General features: G+C 48.2%; 1 protein-coding gene across 2 annotated transcripts in view; it reads right to left on the minus strand.

The window, feature by feature from the left end:
• PHGDH (phosphoglycerate dehydrogenase) overlaps positions 1 to 12075 on the minus strand; it is a 33542-nt gene extending 21467 nt beyond the window's left edge. For both annotated transcript variants that reach the window (XM_039460937.2, XM_074381179.1), the window contains exons 1-3: positions 11785 to 12075; positions 2604 to 2755; positions 400 to 465 (exon numbers count right to left, since the gene is read on the minus strand). In XM_039460937.2, the coding sequence (XP_039316871.2) occupies positions 400 to 465; positions 2604 to 2755; positions 11785 to 12042 (476 nt within the window). In that variant the 5' untranslated portion in view covers positions 12043 to 12075. The remainder of the gene's footprint in view (positions 1 to 399; positions 466 to 2603; positions 2756 to 11784) is intronic.
• Positions 12076 to 17946: the final 5871 nt, after the last annotated feature.

The raw sequence follows: 17946 nt of genomic DNA on the forward strand, positions 1-17946 counted from the left end.
AAGCTAGAGATCTTCTTGGATGAATTAATACTGAAGCTTAGTCTTGAAAAGTAAGCAGAGGGTACCTAGAAGCTGTCCATACCCTGCTGCCTGGAGCATCCTTCTTTGTTATTTCTAGGCAGCAGGGTATGGAGAACATTTGCAACAGTTGGAGGCTACAGAAGCCAGAGTGTCTGCAGCGTGAAGAACAGAACATGAGTCAAGGGAAATGCACCGTTGTGCACCAGGGAACCTGCGTAATGAGTGTGGAATAGAGGACCTGAGGCCCTTAAAGATTCTTAGCAGTCTGCACGTCACCAAGATGCAACGTTTCTAAGTTTTTCTGGGTCCATTTGCTTGGCAAGTGGTAATAATTGGCATATCGGAGAGACTAGCTTTGCTGAGAAGTCAGGAACTTACCGGGCCAGGCACAGGATCATCCCACAGGTGAGTTCTGCAGCACTGAGGCTGTTCCCATTGGGGGTGCTAAAGATCAAAGAAAACGGGGACATCAGTGGGCACAGACCTAGTATTCTCATTCCTGCCCCAGGAGAAAGCCTTGAGTGCAGGCTGTGCTCTCTCCTGCTCCATAAGCTGCTCGGTTCTTAGCATTCACCCCCAGACCCACGCCACTGTCCAGGGTTCTCTGAAGTACCCTTGGCCTAAGCCAAGGGCTGGAATTTAGCCCCCTGCCCCTGGCTCTACGTTTCCCTGCAAAGGGACCCCTCTGTTAGAGAAACACACCTGGTTTCTCTCTACCCAAACGCTCACTTCTCCCAAGGCAGAGAAGTGACTCACATGGAGATTCGTGTATGGCTCAGCCCTCTTCTTTCTCCTATTTCAGGAACTACCTGCCTCCAGAAAGCACGAATTTCCTGCTGCTCCTACCATTGATCTTACCAAAGCCGAGTCTCTCAAATTCAGGGCTCACTCAGCCCACTGCCTACAGATCTTCATCAAGTTACCCAATCCGGCTTTTTTTTTTTTTGAAACAGTGCTTTGCTCTGTCACCCAGGCTGGAGTGCGCTGGCATGATCACAGCTCACTGCAGCCTCGACTTCCCAGGGCTCAAGCGATCCTTCCAGCTCAGCCTTCTGAGTAGCTGAGACTACAGGCTGGTGCCATGATACCTGGCTACTGTTTTTTATATTTCTGCAGAGATGGGGAGGCTCACTCTGTTGCCCAGGCTGGTCTCGATCTCCTGGGCCCAAGTAATACTCCCACCTTGACCTTCCAAAGTGCTGGGATTACAGGCGTGGAGCCCCCACACCCAGCCCCAATCTAGCTTTTATTAGTAATCTCCACCCGTCTGACTGCTCTATCTCTCAACAAGCTCTGAACTGAAAAGCCTCCTCATACCTTAAGTCACAGAGCAACACAGACTATGCCCATTGTATAGAAGGGAGAATAGGGGTCGTAACCCACAAAACTATTTTTACTTTTCTCAACGGCTTTTTAGGTTTTTGAAAGAATTTCACATACATGTTCATCTCTTTTATTCCCCTACTGGGTCTTGTCTTTTTTCTCTCTGGAACGAAGGTTAATGAGGTTACAAGAAAAAGTCAAGAGATCCCGTATAAGATGAAGGGACGCGCCGGGCGCGGTGGCTCATGCCTGTAATCCCAACACTTTGGGAGGCCGAGGCGGGTGGATCACAAGGTCAAGAGATCGAGACCATCCTGGTCAACGTGGTGAAACCCCGTCTCTACTAAAAATACAGAAAATTAGCTGGGCATGGTGGCGCGTGCCTGTAATCCCAGCTACTCAGGAGGCTGAGGCAGGAGAATTGCCTGAACCCAGGAGGCGGAGGTTGCGGTGAGCCGAGATGGCGCCATTGCACTCCAGCCTGGGGAACAGGAGCGAAACTCCGTCTCAAAAAAAAAAAAAAAAAAAAAAAAATGAAGGGACTCTTGGAGACTGTCCACAAAACCACCTGGCTTCTCACCCTCCTGCAGCGAACAGGCTGTATGGGGGAGCCAGCAGAGGCGCGCAGGTTAGGGCCTGGCTGCCTCTGGGTCCAAGGCAAGAACGCAGGATGGGTTACATTTAACAGTTCTCCTGTTGACCACTGACCTCAGTCAGCTGACCAATTAACCTCTACCCTAAGCAAGGAAGAGCAGTGCAAGGGAGGGGCAAGGTCTTAAGGACAACGAAGTCCCCAGGGGAAGAGAGAAGGCTTAAGGACAAAGAGGCCCTGGGGGTGGCCTTGCCAAACCATCTAAGTGCCAGAACAGGTAGAGAACAGCCCTGGCATGCTGATGACCTCTGCCCTGTGCTCCTGCAGAAACAGCTCTAAAGGGGACCCTTCTCCTCTTGCCCTGGAGCACTACAAGAGAAACTGGTGTCTTCACTCCCGAAGGTGCAGGGAAGTAGGGAGGGCAAGGATTCTAGTCACTAGTCTCCTCGCAAAGGTTGTGCCTCTGTACAAGCCTGGTATGGTAGGGCTGACACGAAGCTGCCAAGCTTGGAACCACTAAGCTATATCTGACCATGCAGGCCCTAGACCAGGCATCCTCCTGGAAGCCCTTCCCATGGACTCGGCTTTCTCTCGAGTGAGGTTTTTCTGCCCTGGTGTGGTCAGTGTCTGCACTCACCCCTCGGCCCCCGCAGCCTCCACAACTCACTTCATGACCAAGACGCCCTTCCTTGTTGCGGCCTCCAGGTCCACGTTGTCCACGCCTGTGCCAGCCCTGCCCACCACCTGGAGCTTCTCGGCTGCGTTGATGACATCAGCGGTCACCTTGGTGGCAGAGCGGACAATGAGGCCTTCACAGTCCTGAAGCAGAAGAAACATGTGGGTCCACAGAGTCATTGTGCTAGAAATCCTAGAGCCTCGGGCACGTCACTGCTTACTCCTGAGTAAGAGATGCGTCCCCAGAACCTTGGGACGTCATTGATGACTGACAGCTCAGAGACATCTCGCTAGGGAAATGGGGACTAGGATTCAGGCTGATTTTTACTCAGAATCGAGGAGACTGTGGCTCGAACACACCAAGTGCTTTGTTCGACATGCCCAAGAAAGGGAAGCATTGGTCCACGGGCTCTGGGCACCTGGCTCATCTCTCTAGACAGCACCGTGATGCCTGCAGCCTGGAGGCCCATCAGGCACATGCCGCCAGTCAGGGGCCATTTCCTGTTCCTCTCTGTAAACCCTATCATGCCTGCACGCAGCTGACTCAAAATGGGACTTCCTACATGCTGGCTGATTTTGATATATTCAAAGAAAGAAAGGCAATGTCATCTGTGCACACATCTGACAGGTTCTGCCATTGGGCAGGCTTGGGTTCCAAAATCCAAGCCCCTGCCTTCCCAGCTAGGAATCAGCTTCGGCCTCCTCAAGAGCATAAACAGAAAGCGAGACAGAACAGGCACAGCACCTGGCCAAGCTTAACGAACGTCACTTCCTCCATTAGACGCTGAGCTACTGAAGGGCAGAGGGGAGATGGAGTTCTACTTTGTAAGGTCCCGTCCCTGACAGTGGGGAGGCACTCAATCAATGCTGGCCGGCTGAATGAGTCAACAAGGAATGAAACTAATGGTGAAAGAAAAACATTTCCTAAAACAGAGACCTAAGTAAGGGGGCAGGGGCAGGGGAAGAATCAGAGCAATTAAATTCATCTAGGCTTGCTCAGACACCTAGGCAATATTAGACTAAAAATATACCCATGTGAAAAATAAGACTGAATTCATCACAGCCACTCTACGTGAATGAAATAAGATTCCCCAAGACGATCTTCCTTATGCTCGCCCGGAATCCTGTGGTATGCGGTTCTTTCCAGAAGAAGAATATTCTTGCTCAAACACAGAACGAGAATCCCTAAGAAATGAGGTAGGTGAACAGGTCCCCACTTTGTCCCAAAGTGGCAGACACCAGGCCGGCCGGTGAGAAAGCAGTAAGCGTATTTGCAAAAGCACCAAGCTGGAATCAGGAAGACAGAGTTCGAATCCTACACCTGCCAACAATGGGTGGGTCACTGTGGTAATTCACCTAGCTCTATACAAGTCTCCATCTGTAAAATAAAAGGGATGGAGCATATAGCTCCTCAGATCCATTTTCCCCAGTAGAGCTCTCAGCTGAATCCCATGAAAACCTTCTTCATCCTCCCACCATGTGGATTCTGGAGCTAGAGAAAGGCCATGAGAAGCTGGCCCCTAGGGTAAAGGCCCACGCTGTGTTTGCTGTACACAAGCCTAGAGCATAGGAGCATATCTGGACAAAGTACATTTAAGGAGAGCAGTGGGTAAATTTTTTTTAACGTATTAATTTTTTTATTTTTATTTTTTATTGTACTTTAGGTTCTGGGGTACATGTGCAGATCATGCAGGGTTGTTGCATAGGTACACACATGGCAAGGTGGTTTGCTGCCTCCATTCCCCTGTCACCCACATCTGGCATTTCTCCCCATGTTATCCCTCCCCAACCTCCTCACCCCCTCACTGTCCCTCCCTTGCCCTCCCCAACAGACCCCAGTGTGTGATGCTCCCCTCCCTGTGTCCATGTGTTCTCATTGTTCAACAACCGCCTATGAGTGAGAACATGTGGTGTTTGATTCTCTGTTCTTGTGTCAGTTTGCTGAGAATGATGGTTTCCAGTTTCATCCATGTACCTACAAAGGACACAAACTCATCATTTTTGATGGCTGCATAGTATTCCATGGTGTACACGTGCCATATTTTCCCTGTCCAGTCTATCGTTGATGGGCATTTGGGTTGGTTCCAGGTCTTTGCTGTTGTAAACTGTGCTGCAATGAACGTTCGTGTGCATGTGTCCTTATAATATAATGATTTATAATCCTTTGGATATATACCCAGTAATGGGATTGCTGGATCAAATGGAATTTCTATTTCTAGGTCCTTGAGGAATCGTCACACTGTCTTCCACAGTGGTTGAACTAGTTTACACTCCCACCAACAGTGTAAAAGTGTTCCTATTTCTCCACATCCTCTCCAGCATCTGTTGTCTCCAGATTTTTTAATGATCACCATTCTAACTGGTGTGAGATGGTATCTCAATGTAGTTTTGATTTGCATTTCTCTAATGACCAGTGATGATGAGCATTTTTTCATATGTTTGTTGGCCTCATGTATGTCTTCTTTTGTAAAGCGTCTCATATCCTTTGCCCACTTTTGAATGGGCTTGTTTGTTTTTTTCTTGTAGAAATTCCATTTGACCCAGCAATCCCATTACTGGGTATATATCCAAAGGATTATAAATTGTTCTACTATAAGGACACATGCACACGAATGTTCATTGCAGCATTGTTTGCAATAGCAAAGACCTGGAACCAACCCAAATGCCCATCTATGATAGACTGGACAGGGAAAATGTGGTATATATACACCAGGGAATACTAAGTGGCAATAAAAAACGATGAGTCTGTGTCCTTTGTAGGGACATGGATGAGCCCGGAAACCATCATTCTCAGCAAACTGACACAAGAACAGAAAATCAAACACCGCATGTTCTCACTCATAGGCGGGTGTTGAACAGTGAGAACACATGGACACAGGGAGGGGAGCACTACACACTGGGGTCTGTTGTGGGGGGAATAGGGGAGGGACAGTGGGGGGTGGGGAGTTGGGGAGAGATAACATGGGGAGAAATGACAGATATAGGTGATGGGGAGGAAGGCAGCAAACCACATTGCCGTGTGTACCTATGCAACAATCTTGCATGTTCTTCACATATACTCCAAAACCTAAAACACAATAAAATAGATATTTAAAAAAAAAGAAGTTGAAAAACAGCAGGAAATATATGTTCAGAAATTGATAAATCAGCCAATAGAAGAAAATGTCAGGGGATATTTTTATGACTGGGATTGGGAAAAGCTTTCATAAGCAAGGCACAAATCCCAGAAACCCTGGAAGAAAATATTGACAAATTCAGTTACATTCAAATTTTAAACTTCCGCAAGGAAAAAGATCTCGTAAACAAAGATAAGTAGTGTTCCTGATATGAGGGAAAAACTCCTTTTACCGTATGTCACAGAACAAGGACTCATCACCAAAAGTGATGGGAGTTCCTACAAATCAACTTTTTTTTCTTTTGAGACGGAGTTTCGCTCTTGTTGCCCAGGCTGGAGTGCAATGGTGTGATCTTGGCTCACTGCAACCTCCGCCTCCCGGGTTCAAGTGATTCTCCTGCCTCAGCCTCCCAACTAGTTGGGGTTACAGGCATGCACCACAAATCAACTTTTTTAAATGATAAAAAACACGATAAAAAATAGGTAAATAGGGGGCCGGGCGCGGTGGCTCAAGCCTGTAATCCCAGCACTTTGGGAGGCCAAGGCAGGTGGATCACAAGGTCAAGAGATCGAGAACATCCTGGTCAACATGGTGAAACCCCGTCTCTACTAAAAATACAAAAAACATTAGCTAGGCATGGTGGGGCGTGCCTGTAATCCCAGCTACTCAGGAGGCTGAGGCAGGAGAATTGCCTGAACCCAGGATGCGGAAGTTGCGGTGAGCCGAGATCGCGCCATTGTACTCCAGCCTGGGTAAGGATCGAAACTCCATCTCAAAAAAAAAAAAAAAAAAAAAAAAAAAAATAGGTAAATAGATAAGTAGTCGACATACGGAAGAACTACAAAGTGTCACTAATTTACAGACGCTTCAACACTAGGTATCAAGGAAATACAAATTTTTAAATGTGGTATTTTCAGGCATTATTTTGGCAAAAAGGAAATAGACCATATTCAACATTGTTTAGCATGGAGGGAACAGGAGTGTACACTCCCCAGCCTTTTTGGCGGGCAACTGGGCAGTGAGTGGGTAAGTACGTTTTTAGTGTGCATTTCTTTGCAGCCAGCAATGATACCTTAGGTAGTTGGTAACACAGTGAGGAAACACAATGTCCTTTCAAGTGGCACCAAAAGTCAAAGTTCAACTGACCAGAAGTGGGCACGGAGCAAGAGAAGGGACCACTTCGAGTTATCATCTTAGCCCCTTGTCTCTGTCGCATCAAGTTCCAGAGCTCCCATCTCAGGCCCAGCCCTGCTCCAGAGGCTCCCCAGTCAATCATCTCCTTAGATCTTAAAGGTCCAGCCTTCTTTCCTGCTCTCTCCCAAGCTGCCACCATGCTCCCGAAACCTTGCAAACCTGCTCCCCATGGGCAGCACTAGCTGGAGAGCAGGCAGACTCCCCAAAGTTTTGTTTTTCCTGCTTTTCAAAAACTTCTTTTCGTAAGATTTTTGAAAATCCTTGAGCACTCTTAGAAGTAGACCTATGCCTCCTTATCGCAGTCAAAGAAAGCAGCACAGAAACAGCACCATTCTTTCTTTCGTGAGCGAGGCCTCCTTGGATGGCTCTCCCTTGTGAAAATTTGCACAGTAATCTCTTGATTTTTCCCTCAAACCAGCCTTCTTGGGTGTCGGGGAGTCTAAGAGTCCCCAGTTAGACTCCTACAGATGAGCATCAGGTCCCCCCTGTCCCAAGCGCAGAAACTCCCACTCAGGAGACATTGGTCCCACACTAGACATCCCACACCAGTCAGTCAATGAGCTTCCGAGGCCTCTTATAACCTCAACTCCCCACTCTCTCTGTTTGCTCAATCAACACATACTCACAGAGAACCTGAGTCCAACCTACCTCCTGCCAAGCCCTCAAATCCCCTGCACCCCAAGGTTCCTTCCCTCCTCACACCGCAACTCACCCCCTTCAAAGACATTTCTTCAAGATGCCTCCTCCCGTCCTCTACTTATGCAAAATACAGCCCTAACCAAATGCACACACCCGCTCACATCTTCCACAGTTTGTGATCACAGCTCCTCCAGCGCCCACAGATCCTCCCTCCTGTCACTCCCTGGGTGAGGAAGTCCGTCTCTACACAGCACCAAATTCTGACGTTCACTGCCCTGTGTACTGTGTCCACACTGGTTGGAGCAGGCACTTCCCGCATTTCCTACAGGTCCCCCCGCTCCCCTGTCCTTAGCTACTGTTCAGCTGGAAAACTGCTTGATTTATGGCTGCTCCAGACAAACTGCTAACTCAGCAGTGGGAACCCATTCCCGTTCCTCAAGTTCACACATGCTTCCTTTCCCAAGAGGGCAAACTTGGCCTAGGAGGTAATTCTAGCATTGCCATGCCTCTAACTTAAATCACAGGGCAAGACAATGAAACTGTCCAGGTCATCTTCCTCAGCTACAGGGAAGGCAGGTCTACCCCGTTTTGCACAAGATGTGTGATCCTGATTAATTGGACGGTTATGTAACTTTTGCAAACTAAATCTGTGTGTAAAGGCTGGGGACATGCGATTTAAAGAGGCTCTGAAAAGCACTCTTAGATGGAAAGATTTATTCCCTTCTTAATCCTCCTTAAAATTCTAGTATAAAGATATAGATGTGCTTCAGTAAGTTACATACTATTACCAGTGTTTAGTTTAGCGGTCCTATCAATGCTACTCAATGAAACGGAAGAAAATACCAGAATGTATCATATGTAGAAAGAGTAAGTATCATTTCATAAAAATTGTGTGTGTCTATGAGCACACGTATGTATGAGTGTGTAAGTTAACACATAAAACAAATTTCTTATTGTGGGTCACAGTCAAAGTTTAGAAGCCACTAATAAATGATAATGCTATTTAAATATTTTCCTGTATATTAGGTATATTTAAGATGTGAGTTTCAAACAAGATGCTTCATTATTATTATTTATTTATTTATTTATTTATTTATTTATTTATTTATTGAGACGGAGTTTCGCTCTTGTTACCCAGGCTGGAGTGCAATGGCGCCATCTCGGCTCACCGCAACCTCCTCCTTCTGGGTTCAGGCAATTCTCCTGCCTCAGCCTCCTGAGTAGCTGGGATTACAGGCACCCGCCACCATGCCCAGCTAATTTTTTGTATTTTTAGTAGAGACGGGGTTTCACCATGTTGACCAGGATGGTCTCGATCTCTTGACAGTGTGATCCACCCGCCTCGGCCTCCCAAAGTGCTGGGATTACAGGCTTGAGCCACCACACCCGGCCCAAGATGCTTTATTATTTTAAGCCTATGTTTTCCCAACTTTTTTTTGACTGAGACTCACTGTAAGAAATACATCTTTTTCTTACAGTGAGCTCTTTGCCCAGGATGGATTGCAGTGGTGAGATCACGGCTCATTGCAGCCTCAACCTCCTAGGCTCAAGCAATCCTCCCCCCAGAGCACCAGGCTGGGAAGGGTGACAGCAACCAGGGCCTTAGCCCTCCACCCTGCCCCCGAGGAGCTGAGACTACAGGCTTGTGCCAGGATGCTTAGCTAATATTTGTATTTTTTGTAGAGAAAGGGTTTCACCATCTTGCCCAGGCTGGTCTCAGCCTCCTCCCTTCAAGTAGCGATCTGCCTCCTCTGGTTCCCCAAAGTGTTAGGATTACAGGCATGAACCACCGCACCCGGCCAAGAAACACATCTTTACGTTGTAATTTCATACTCACATATCACACACATAACAACTACACATACAATTGAAACAAAATTCATGAAACAATACTCAAGAGGCTTACTATCTGCATTGCTGCATTTCCTACTTTGTTTTTAAAAATACTAGTCATGATCCATTAAACTGAGCTCTGACATGCTTCAAGTCTGAAAAGGGGCAGGGAGGAATGATTGTGCTTCCTGACCACGGGGTGAGTGAGAGGAAACCGTGCCTGCCCAGAATACAACGCAGTGGGAACCAAGGCCAGGCCCGGTTCTAGCAATGGCGCCAAAGCTTCGTTCAGCATGAAAGAGATTTCGAGTGGGGGAGGGCAGGAGACTTCGTGCAGAATAAAAGGGCATCGTGTAGAAAGGAGAACCCTTCAGTTGGCTGACCAAGGAGATTAACTGGCATTCTGAACCAAACGTGTTGCAAAGGCAGACACGAAAGCTGAGCCCTCCCAGACAGCCCAACAATGCCCTGCTGTCAAGTTAGCCAACAACCTCTCCTCTCCTGCCAAGAGTTTTCAGCGCCTTTAAAATGTTCCCCAAGTTTCAGCACCAGACTGGCAGCATCCACCCAGCTGATTCCCGACTTCATGGAACAACTCATTATGGATGAGGCCTCCCATTCCTCTCTTTTCTGCCCTCATCCCTCCCTATCCCCAACCCCTCATTGGGGTATAAGGTTTCTAATTTCTTTTAGAGAGCTGAAAGCCCCTGATTGTCTGGAGGACACCCCACTGCTTTTCCAGGTGGTTGCCCAAAGCCACTGATACCATTTTACACAAGAAAGGAGGTGACAGACGTGAGGAGCCTGCCACCCAACCAACCCTGCTCAAGTCCTGAGCCACTGCCCACCAATTAGATGCATGAAGATCTGCCTCTTCTCTGGCTTTTCCAGCAAGGGGAGCAGGCAGAGGGTAGGGAGCTGGATGGTCTAATTCAGGGCTTAAGCCCTGTGCCATCTGCTCAACTGTCTCCTGTGTGGCGGCCATGTTCCCTAACCACCTACAAACTTCTTGAAGGCAGGGACCCAAGTTTTCCGAGTAGAGGGCAGGGCTGGACACTTGGATGTAGTGCCATGCCATGGGGACAGGGTCCATGGCAGCAGATACAAAGGCAGACAAAGAGAGCGCAGGCCGTTTGTTTCCAGGCCCACGTGGTTGTGGCACAGCTAAAGCAACAGCAGCAGCCTCTGCGGGCTACGGGATCCTCCGAGGAGGTTGACTGGGCTGAGGCTGGCGAAAGGCGGCTGTGCAACGTGGAGAGTCGGGGAGAATAAGCCGGATCAGGTGAGGTAGGGACTGGGCAGCTGGGTGGACTACAGAGGTCGCAAGTGCAGGCCCTGGAGTGAACAGTTCACAAAATCAATGTCCTGGACAAGGCCACCAAGCCCTGCGGGCCTTTTCAAACACGGTAGACAAAGACTTAAGGTAGATTAATTATATATCACAACAAACGGGGATAACGTTCCTAAAATTTGTTAAGACTATCAATCACCTGGAAGGGTTTGGGATCGGATTCTATTCCAGTCCGGTCACTCCCAACCAACAACAAACCAAAGGTGAGGAGGAGGCTAAACCTGGACCCCAGCGCCCCCAGCCGGCCCCCGTTTCCTCCGAAGGCTCCCAGGAGGCAGAGGGGCTGCAAGCCCGGAGCAGTCTTGCATCAGACGAGGGGCGGGTACGCGTCTGCAGCCCTGCGAGGGCCGCCTTTCCCAGCAGCTGCCCCAGCAGCCACGAGACTGGCTGGGACTCCGCCAGCGTTGCCCTCCCGCCGAGTAAGCCTCCCCCACCCCCTCACCCCCTCCGCCCCCCACCCCCTCCGCCTCCCATCCCCCACCCCCTCCGCCCCCCACCTCCTGCCAGCCTCCCCCAGCCCCTCTCCACCCCCAGCCCAAGGAAGGCTGGAATCGGCGGGGGCGGCCCAGAACTTGGTTGGGAAGAATCGCTAGTTCCCGGGTTCCCCAAGAGGAAGCCACTTTGGCGCCCCTCCCCCTGTCCCCCCGCGCGGAGGCAGTTGGAGGTGGGGGAGGGCGGCGCGAGGCTGCCAGAACAGCTGCGGCCGAAGCTCCGGGGCGCCGCGCTGGCATCCGGCGCTGGCATCCGCGGGCAGCCTGCAGGACCAGTTGGAGCAGCCTGCGGCGCGCAAGGCTAGCGGGGGCATGCCAACGACAGAGCCGCGGCTGCAAACTAAAAGCAAAGTTCGCATCTCGCCGCGGTTTGCTCTTCCCCCTTTCTGCCTCCCCGGCCACGTTCCCCGCTACCTCTCAATCTCAGGAGGCCCCCGGAACTGACTGATGAGGGGGGCACGTGAGGGGGCGTGCTGGCCCAGGCGCAGCCAGCCTTTCTCCGCGGACGCTGCCCTGGAGACCTCGGTTTTTTTCCCCGGCTCCCCTTACCTGCAGCTCGGCTATCAGCTCCTCTTTGCTAAGGTTCTGCTTCTCCACCACCTGCAGCCCTCCATCTTGCAGGATCCTCCGGCAGCAAGGGTCCAGGCTGTCACTGATGAGCACTTTCCGCAGATTTGCAAAGGCCATTGCTGGAGGCGGCCTCGGGATCGGCCGCTGCAAGTGGAGGTGCTTCCGCCGAGAAGCTGCGGCCGGGCCTGGCGCGCTGGAGTAACTGGCAGTACTCTCCAGCTCCCGCTCCCCCTTCATCTCCCCCTGCTGCTCTTGCCGCCTCCTTCGGATTGGGCGGAAATACTCAAACTCTCCGCGGCTCCGCCTCCTCCTCGCGGCTCTTCGTTTGCCAGATCCCCGCCCACTTTGTTACCCTCCCGCAATGAACGTCTGGGTCTCAGCCAAAAAGCTCTTACCTACACCTGGTGAGCATATAAAAAGCACAATGCACGCTGACTAGCTGATGCATATCTGAAACGAACGGAGGAATAGACCTCGTCGTGAGAGAAAAACTTCACGTTCACTTTTCCTCCTAAGGATTCGTTCATTGATTCCTTAAGGAGCAATTTTTTTTTTCGAATTGGTAAATGTGCAAGACACTGTGCTAGATGTAGAAGGGAATTCGACCTCGCCTTGGTACATCCGAGAGTACCAAGCACACAGACGTGCAAAGTTACGTAGTGAAAAGCAATAGGAAGCTTTCTGAGACACCACGGAGCTGTGGTTAATTCTAAATTCGTGATGCAATGAGAACTATGTGTTTAACTAGGCATGCTTTGTTAAAATTCTTTATTCCCTTTCCCTCCACTTCCTCTCTAATTATGAAAAAGAAGGAAAGGAAAAAGGGATGTCAGTGTGGTCTGGTTTATACACTGACCAAGGAGGCACTTCTCAGCTCTTAACTCTTTAATATTTAAACCCCATAACCATCATGCTCTCTTCTGCCCCATTTTACAGAAATGTCAGAAAATTCAATCTAGGATTAAAGTCACCTAAAATCAGAAGCAGAATCAGAGATGCTCATAGTTGAATTAGAATTCAGCTTTACGGACATATCCAGTCCAATTAACCATTGTGTGTTGTGCTGTCCTGAGCTTTTCATAACTCAAGTGCTAAATCCTTATCCTTCAGAACTATGCAATATCAATTCTATAAAGTAATGAAAATTCTAGACTGATAATTCCTAGGCAGAAATCAGATTTTTAGACTCAATCATCCCAATGGGCAAAAAAAATAATCTATTCTTGTTTACTTGTTCAGATGAATTTGTATTCCTACATTGCAAGACTCATGAGTATTCAATTTCTCTGCCTCTCTTGAGGCGTCCAGCAGTACCCTGGGGTCTAGGAACAGACAAGAGACCTGTTCCAGGAGGCTTAATGGAGGACCCTGAGAAGCATCCGTTTCTGTAACGGCTTTTCTTCAACTTCTCCCAGGGCTCACTGCCTGCTTCCTTTCAGTGTAAAATCTAAACCCTGCTTCCTTTCAGTGTAAAATCAACATGTAATCCCGCCCCTTCACACCAAGTCAAACTTACTGGATACTATTTGACCACACAACCAGAAGGCCTCCTAAGCCTGATCACCTGTTTTCTTTATTATTTATGAGCCACTTACTTTTAAAACAGATCCAAGCCACACAATAAAAGACACTTCTAGGTTGGGCGCGGTGGCTCACGCCTGTAATCCTAGCTCTCTGGAAGGCTGAGGTGGTCAGATCATGAGGTCAAGAGATCGAGACCATCCTGGCCAATATGGTGAAACCCCGTCTCTACTAAAAAATACAAAAATTAGCTGGGCGTGGTGGCACACCCCTGTAGTCACAGTTACTCTGGAGGCTGAGGCAGGAGAATTGCTTGAACCTGGGATGCGGAGATTGCAGTGAGCCGAGATTGCACCACTGCACTCCAGCCTGGTAACAGAGCAAGACTCTACCTCAAAAAAAAAAAAAAAAAAAAGGAAATAAAGAAAAAGAGATTTCTAAACCCATTAAGAAAACAATTAACAGGTAAGAGTCCATTTCCAAGTGAAAAGGAGGGTATGTGATAACTGTTACAGAAGACAGAAATGTTTCCTCCCTTTAAATTCCTGTAGAATTAACTTTTGTCAAGTTATCTCACAGTGCCGTATGGAACATATTCATGAACTTTTCATGTCTTGTTCCCCCTGGACTCTCATTTCATTAGGATCAGAGATACAACTTTGTATCCCCCCAGTAGTGCCTAGCACATGCTTTCCACGTCACAGAGGCTCAGAAAAGACTTGATTCAAAAATGAATTTATAGGAGGCTGAGGCAGGAGAATTGCTTGAACCCAGGAGGCGGAGGTTGCGGTGAGCCGAGATCGCGCCATTGCACTCCAGCCTGGGTAACAAGAGCGAAACTCCGTCTCAAAAAAAAAAAAAAAAAAAAAAATTAATTTATCCAGTAGCTCCCACATGCAGGTACTGTGGCTTAACCCTAGGGATATGGTGATGCATAAGATACAGCCTCTTTCCTCAAAAAGAAAGAAAAACAATATTTTAACAAGAGTAGCCCAGCATGGTGGCACACTGCTATAGTCTTAGCTACTTCAGAGGCTGAGGCAGGAGGATCACTTGAGCCCTGGAGTTTGAGGCTGCAGTGAGCCATGATTGTACCACACAGCACCCCAACCTGGGCAACAGAGTGAGACGCTGTCTCTAAAAAACAAAAAAATTAAAAAGCAAAAAGGTATAGTTTAAGAATTATGAACAGACGTGTGCTGGAGTGCTTTGGGAGCAAGGAGGAGAAGCACCACCTAAGGAGCCAGGAAGACTTCCAAGCAAAATTGCCTTTCAGCGAATCTTTTGAAACTCATTCAAGGCAGCTACTCTGAGAGGCCCAGGGATACAGAGACAGGTAAAACATAACCTGGCTTGAAGCTGCTCATGGTTAACTGCCTAATCTTGAGAGCTGAATAGGAATCAGCCAGGCGGAGAGGAAGTGACATTTCCAAAGGCTCAGAGCTGTGAGGAGTGGCAACATGTTCATGGCTTCTCTACCATGAATGTGGGGATGTCAGGAGGACATCAGGAGGTGAGACCGCGGAGGGGCCAAGGGCTGCTTATGAAGGGCGTTGCCCTGAGGAGTTTAAACTTGACTCCAAAGTTAGCACAGAGGCTGCGCCGAGTGATTTAGAAGCAATATGATTAAATGTGTTGCTGGCCGGGCTGAGACCTGATACTGCTAATATAGATATATCTCTCGCCACTACACCCCAGAATCTGCACCATCTATTGCAGACTAAGGGTTTTTCTTTGATAATTGAGGGTTGGAGTTGGGGAAATTTCTCCCTCTCCCTGTGTTATTACATCCCTCCATAAAACAGGAATTTGGCCCACTTGGAAGTATTAAAAAAATAGTTCTGCCCTTCTCCTCAAACCCCCTCCTTCTCTCTCTTCCTCTGGCCTCAATCCCTTGGGAAGAGAAAACCATTCTAATTAGTGAATTTGGAAAAAAGGTCGTAGTGCATGCCCAGGCCGGCCCTCTTTGGCTCTCTCTTTCCCACATACAAATAATGTACACGCTCCTGCTTTCTTGTGTGCAGTGAATCTGTGAGAGCAGGACCTACCCCTACCTGAGATTGCAAGCTGTCCAGCTGCTCTGCCTGTAGCTCTGAGAATAAGGTTAACGGGGTTAAGGGAAGGAGAGTAGGAACTCTATTCTTCTACTTGGAGACCAGCTGTGATACCCAAACTCGAATCATATGAAATAAAACAGATATTTTAAGTTGTACAAAATGAACCGTCATCTATGAAACAGGCATATCTTGAATTCTACCTTCTCAAATTATGAACAATGTGACTTTGGGCAAATTACATTGCTCCCCTAAGACTTAGTTTTCTCCTCTGTAATGTGAAACTAATCGTACGAGAGTGCTTGGCTCCTAAGGTTGTTGTAAGGATTAAATAAGGCAAAGCAGCCGGGCGCGGTGGCTCAAGCCTGTAATCCCAGCACTTTGGGAGGCCGAGGCGGGTGGATCACGAGGTCGAGAGATCGAGACCATCCTGGTCAACATGGTGAAACCCCGTCTCTACTAAAAATACAAAAAAACTAGCTGGGCATAGTGGTGCGTGCCTGTAATCCCAGCTACTCAGGAGAATTGCCTGAACCCAGGAGGCGGAGGTTGTGGTGAGCCGAGATCGCGCCATTGCACTCCAGCCTGGGTAACAGGAGCGAAACTCCGTCTCAAAAAAATAAATAAAAAAAAATAATAATAATAAGGCAAAGCATGCAAGTGAGTGTAATCTCCAGTGCTTGACTTGCCTTTATTCATCCATTCCATCAATCAGTGTACATTTATTGAAACTGTAATATGCCAGGCACTGCTGAGGGGGTTAGCAATGAAGCTTTGATTAAGACCATCTCTGCTCTCATGGAGCTTATACTATGTTTGAGGATAGAAAATAAATGAATAACTGAAAAACTAAACTGGATAATCTTAGGGCATGTAGAATGATTAATGTAAAACCAGATGATGTGGGAGACAGGATGGGGGAGAGGAATTGTCGATTTCAGGAAAGAGCTTCCTGATCAAAAAGTCCATAATCCTGAGGAGGTGGAACCTGAGTTGAGACTGAAATAAGAAGAAACTGGCTACGCAAAGAATTAAAGAAAAAGAGAATTCTAGGCAGAAAGAAAAGCAGAACAACGTGGCACATTCAAAAAACATGCCCAAATATTTCCATAGTACTTACTAAGTGCCAGGCACAATGCCAGGCACTGGAGTAACAATCCTGAAAAGGTCACACGTAGTCCCTGCGCACAGGGAGAGTGCATTCTAGTCTAGTGTGTGAGCGAGTATGTGCTATGTGTGTGATCTGCATCAGACAAGTCTCAGAGAAGGTAGCACTTAGGCAGAGATCTGAAGGTGAAGACGGCCAGTGAAGAACATTTAGAGGAAAGAGAACAACAAAAAAAAAAAACCAAAGTCCCTTGGGTAGGAAGGAGCATGGATTTTTCTAGGAACTGACAGAAGGTGAGGGAACATGGTGGAAGACGAGGTGGGAGACATCAGCAGGGGCCAGACCACTGAGGGCATGGGAATAGTCTGGACTTTGGGGGATGCAAGTATCAGACACCCAGTGTAAACCGGTTCAAGGAAAAAAGGGAATGTATTGCCCCAGGTGTCCAGAAAGATCAAGTGTGGACAGAAACAAAACGTGCTCACATAGTGTCATTGGCAATCCATGTCTCTCTCACCTGTCTCTGTTTTCCTCTGTCTTATTTCCAGAAAGGCAAAATGTGGCAAGAATGTCGCAAGTTGGTGAAGAATATAAAATTTCAGCCATGGAACCAACCCAAATGCCCATCGATGGTAGACTGGACAAAGAAAAGTGGTACATATACACAATGGAATACTATGCAGCCATAAAAAACAATGAGTTCCTTTAGGAGGCCGAGGCGGGCAGATCATGAGGTCAAGAGATCCAGACCATCCTGGCCAACATGGTGAAACCCCATCTCTACTAAAAATACAAAAATTAGCTGGGCGTGGTGGCATGTGCCTGTAGTCCCAGCTACTCGGGAAGCTGAGGCAGGAGAATTACTTTAACCCGGGAGTCGGAGGTTGCAGTGAGGCAAGATTGTGCCACTGCACTCCAGCCTGATGCCTGGCGACAGAGTGACACTCTGTCTCAAAAACAAAAAACAAAAAACAATGACTTCGTGTCCTTTGTAGGGACTTGGATGAATCTGGAAACCATGATTCTCAGCAAACTGACACAAGAACAGAAAACCAAACACCGCATGTTCTCACTCGTAGGTGGGTGTTGAACAATGAGAACACGTGAACTCAGGGAGAGGAGCATCACACACTGGGGGCAGTTGGAGGGGGCTAGGGGAGGGACAGTGGGGGCTGGGCGGGAGGGTGGGGAGAGATAACATGGGGAGAAATGCCAGCTATAGTATGCACCTAAAGTTAAATAAATTAATTTTAAAAAATTCAGCCATATAGTCTAGCAGTTTGGCGGTCCTAAAAGATTGTACTGGTTTTCTAAGAATTGCCACAACATGTCCAGACCTCATCCTCATCAGATCCCCATGGACCATGTATCTGTCGTTGGATTAGTCACGGTGCCCGGGAGGATGGATATGCAGGTTTGTCTGTGCTGAGTAAAGCACTCGTGTCAGATCGAAGGAAA

Source organism: Saimiri boliviensis, chromosome 11, assembly GCF_048565385.1.
Source record: "Saimiri boliviensis isolate mSaiBol1 chromosome 11, mSaiBol1.pri, whole genome shotgun sequence".
NCBI lineage: Eukaryota > Metazoa > Chordata > Mammalia > Primates > Cebidae > Saimiri > Saimiri boliviensis.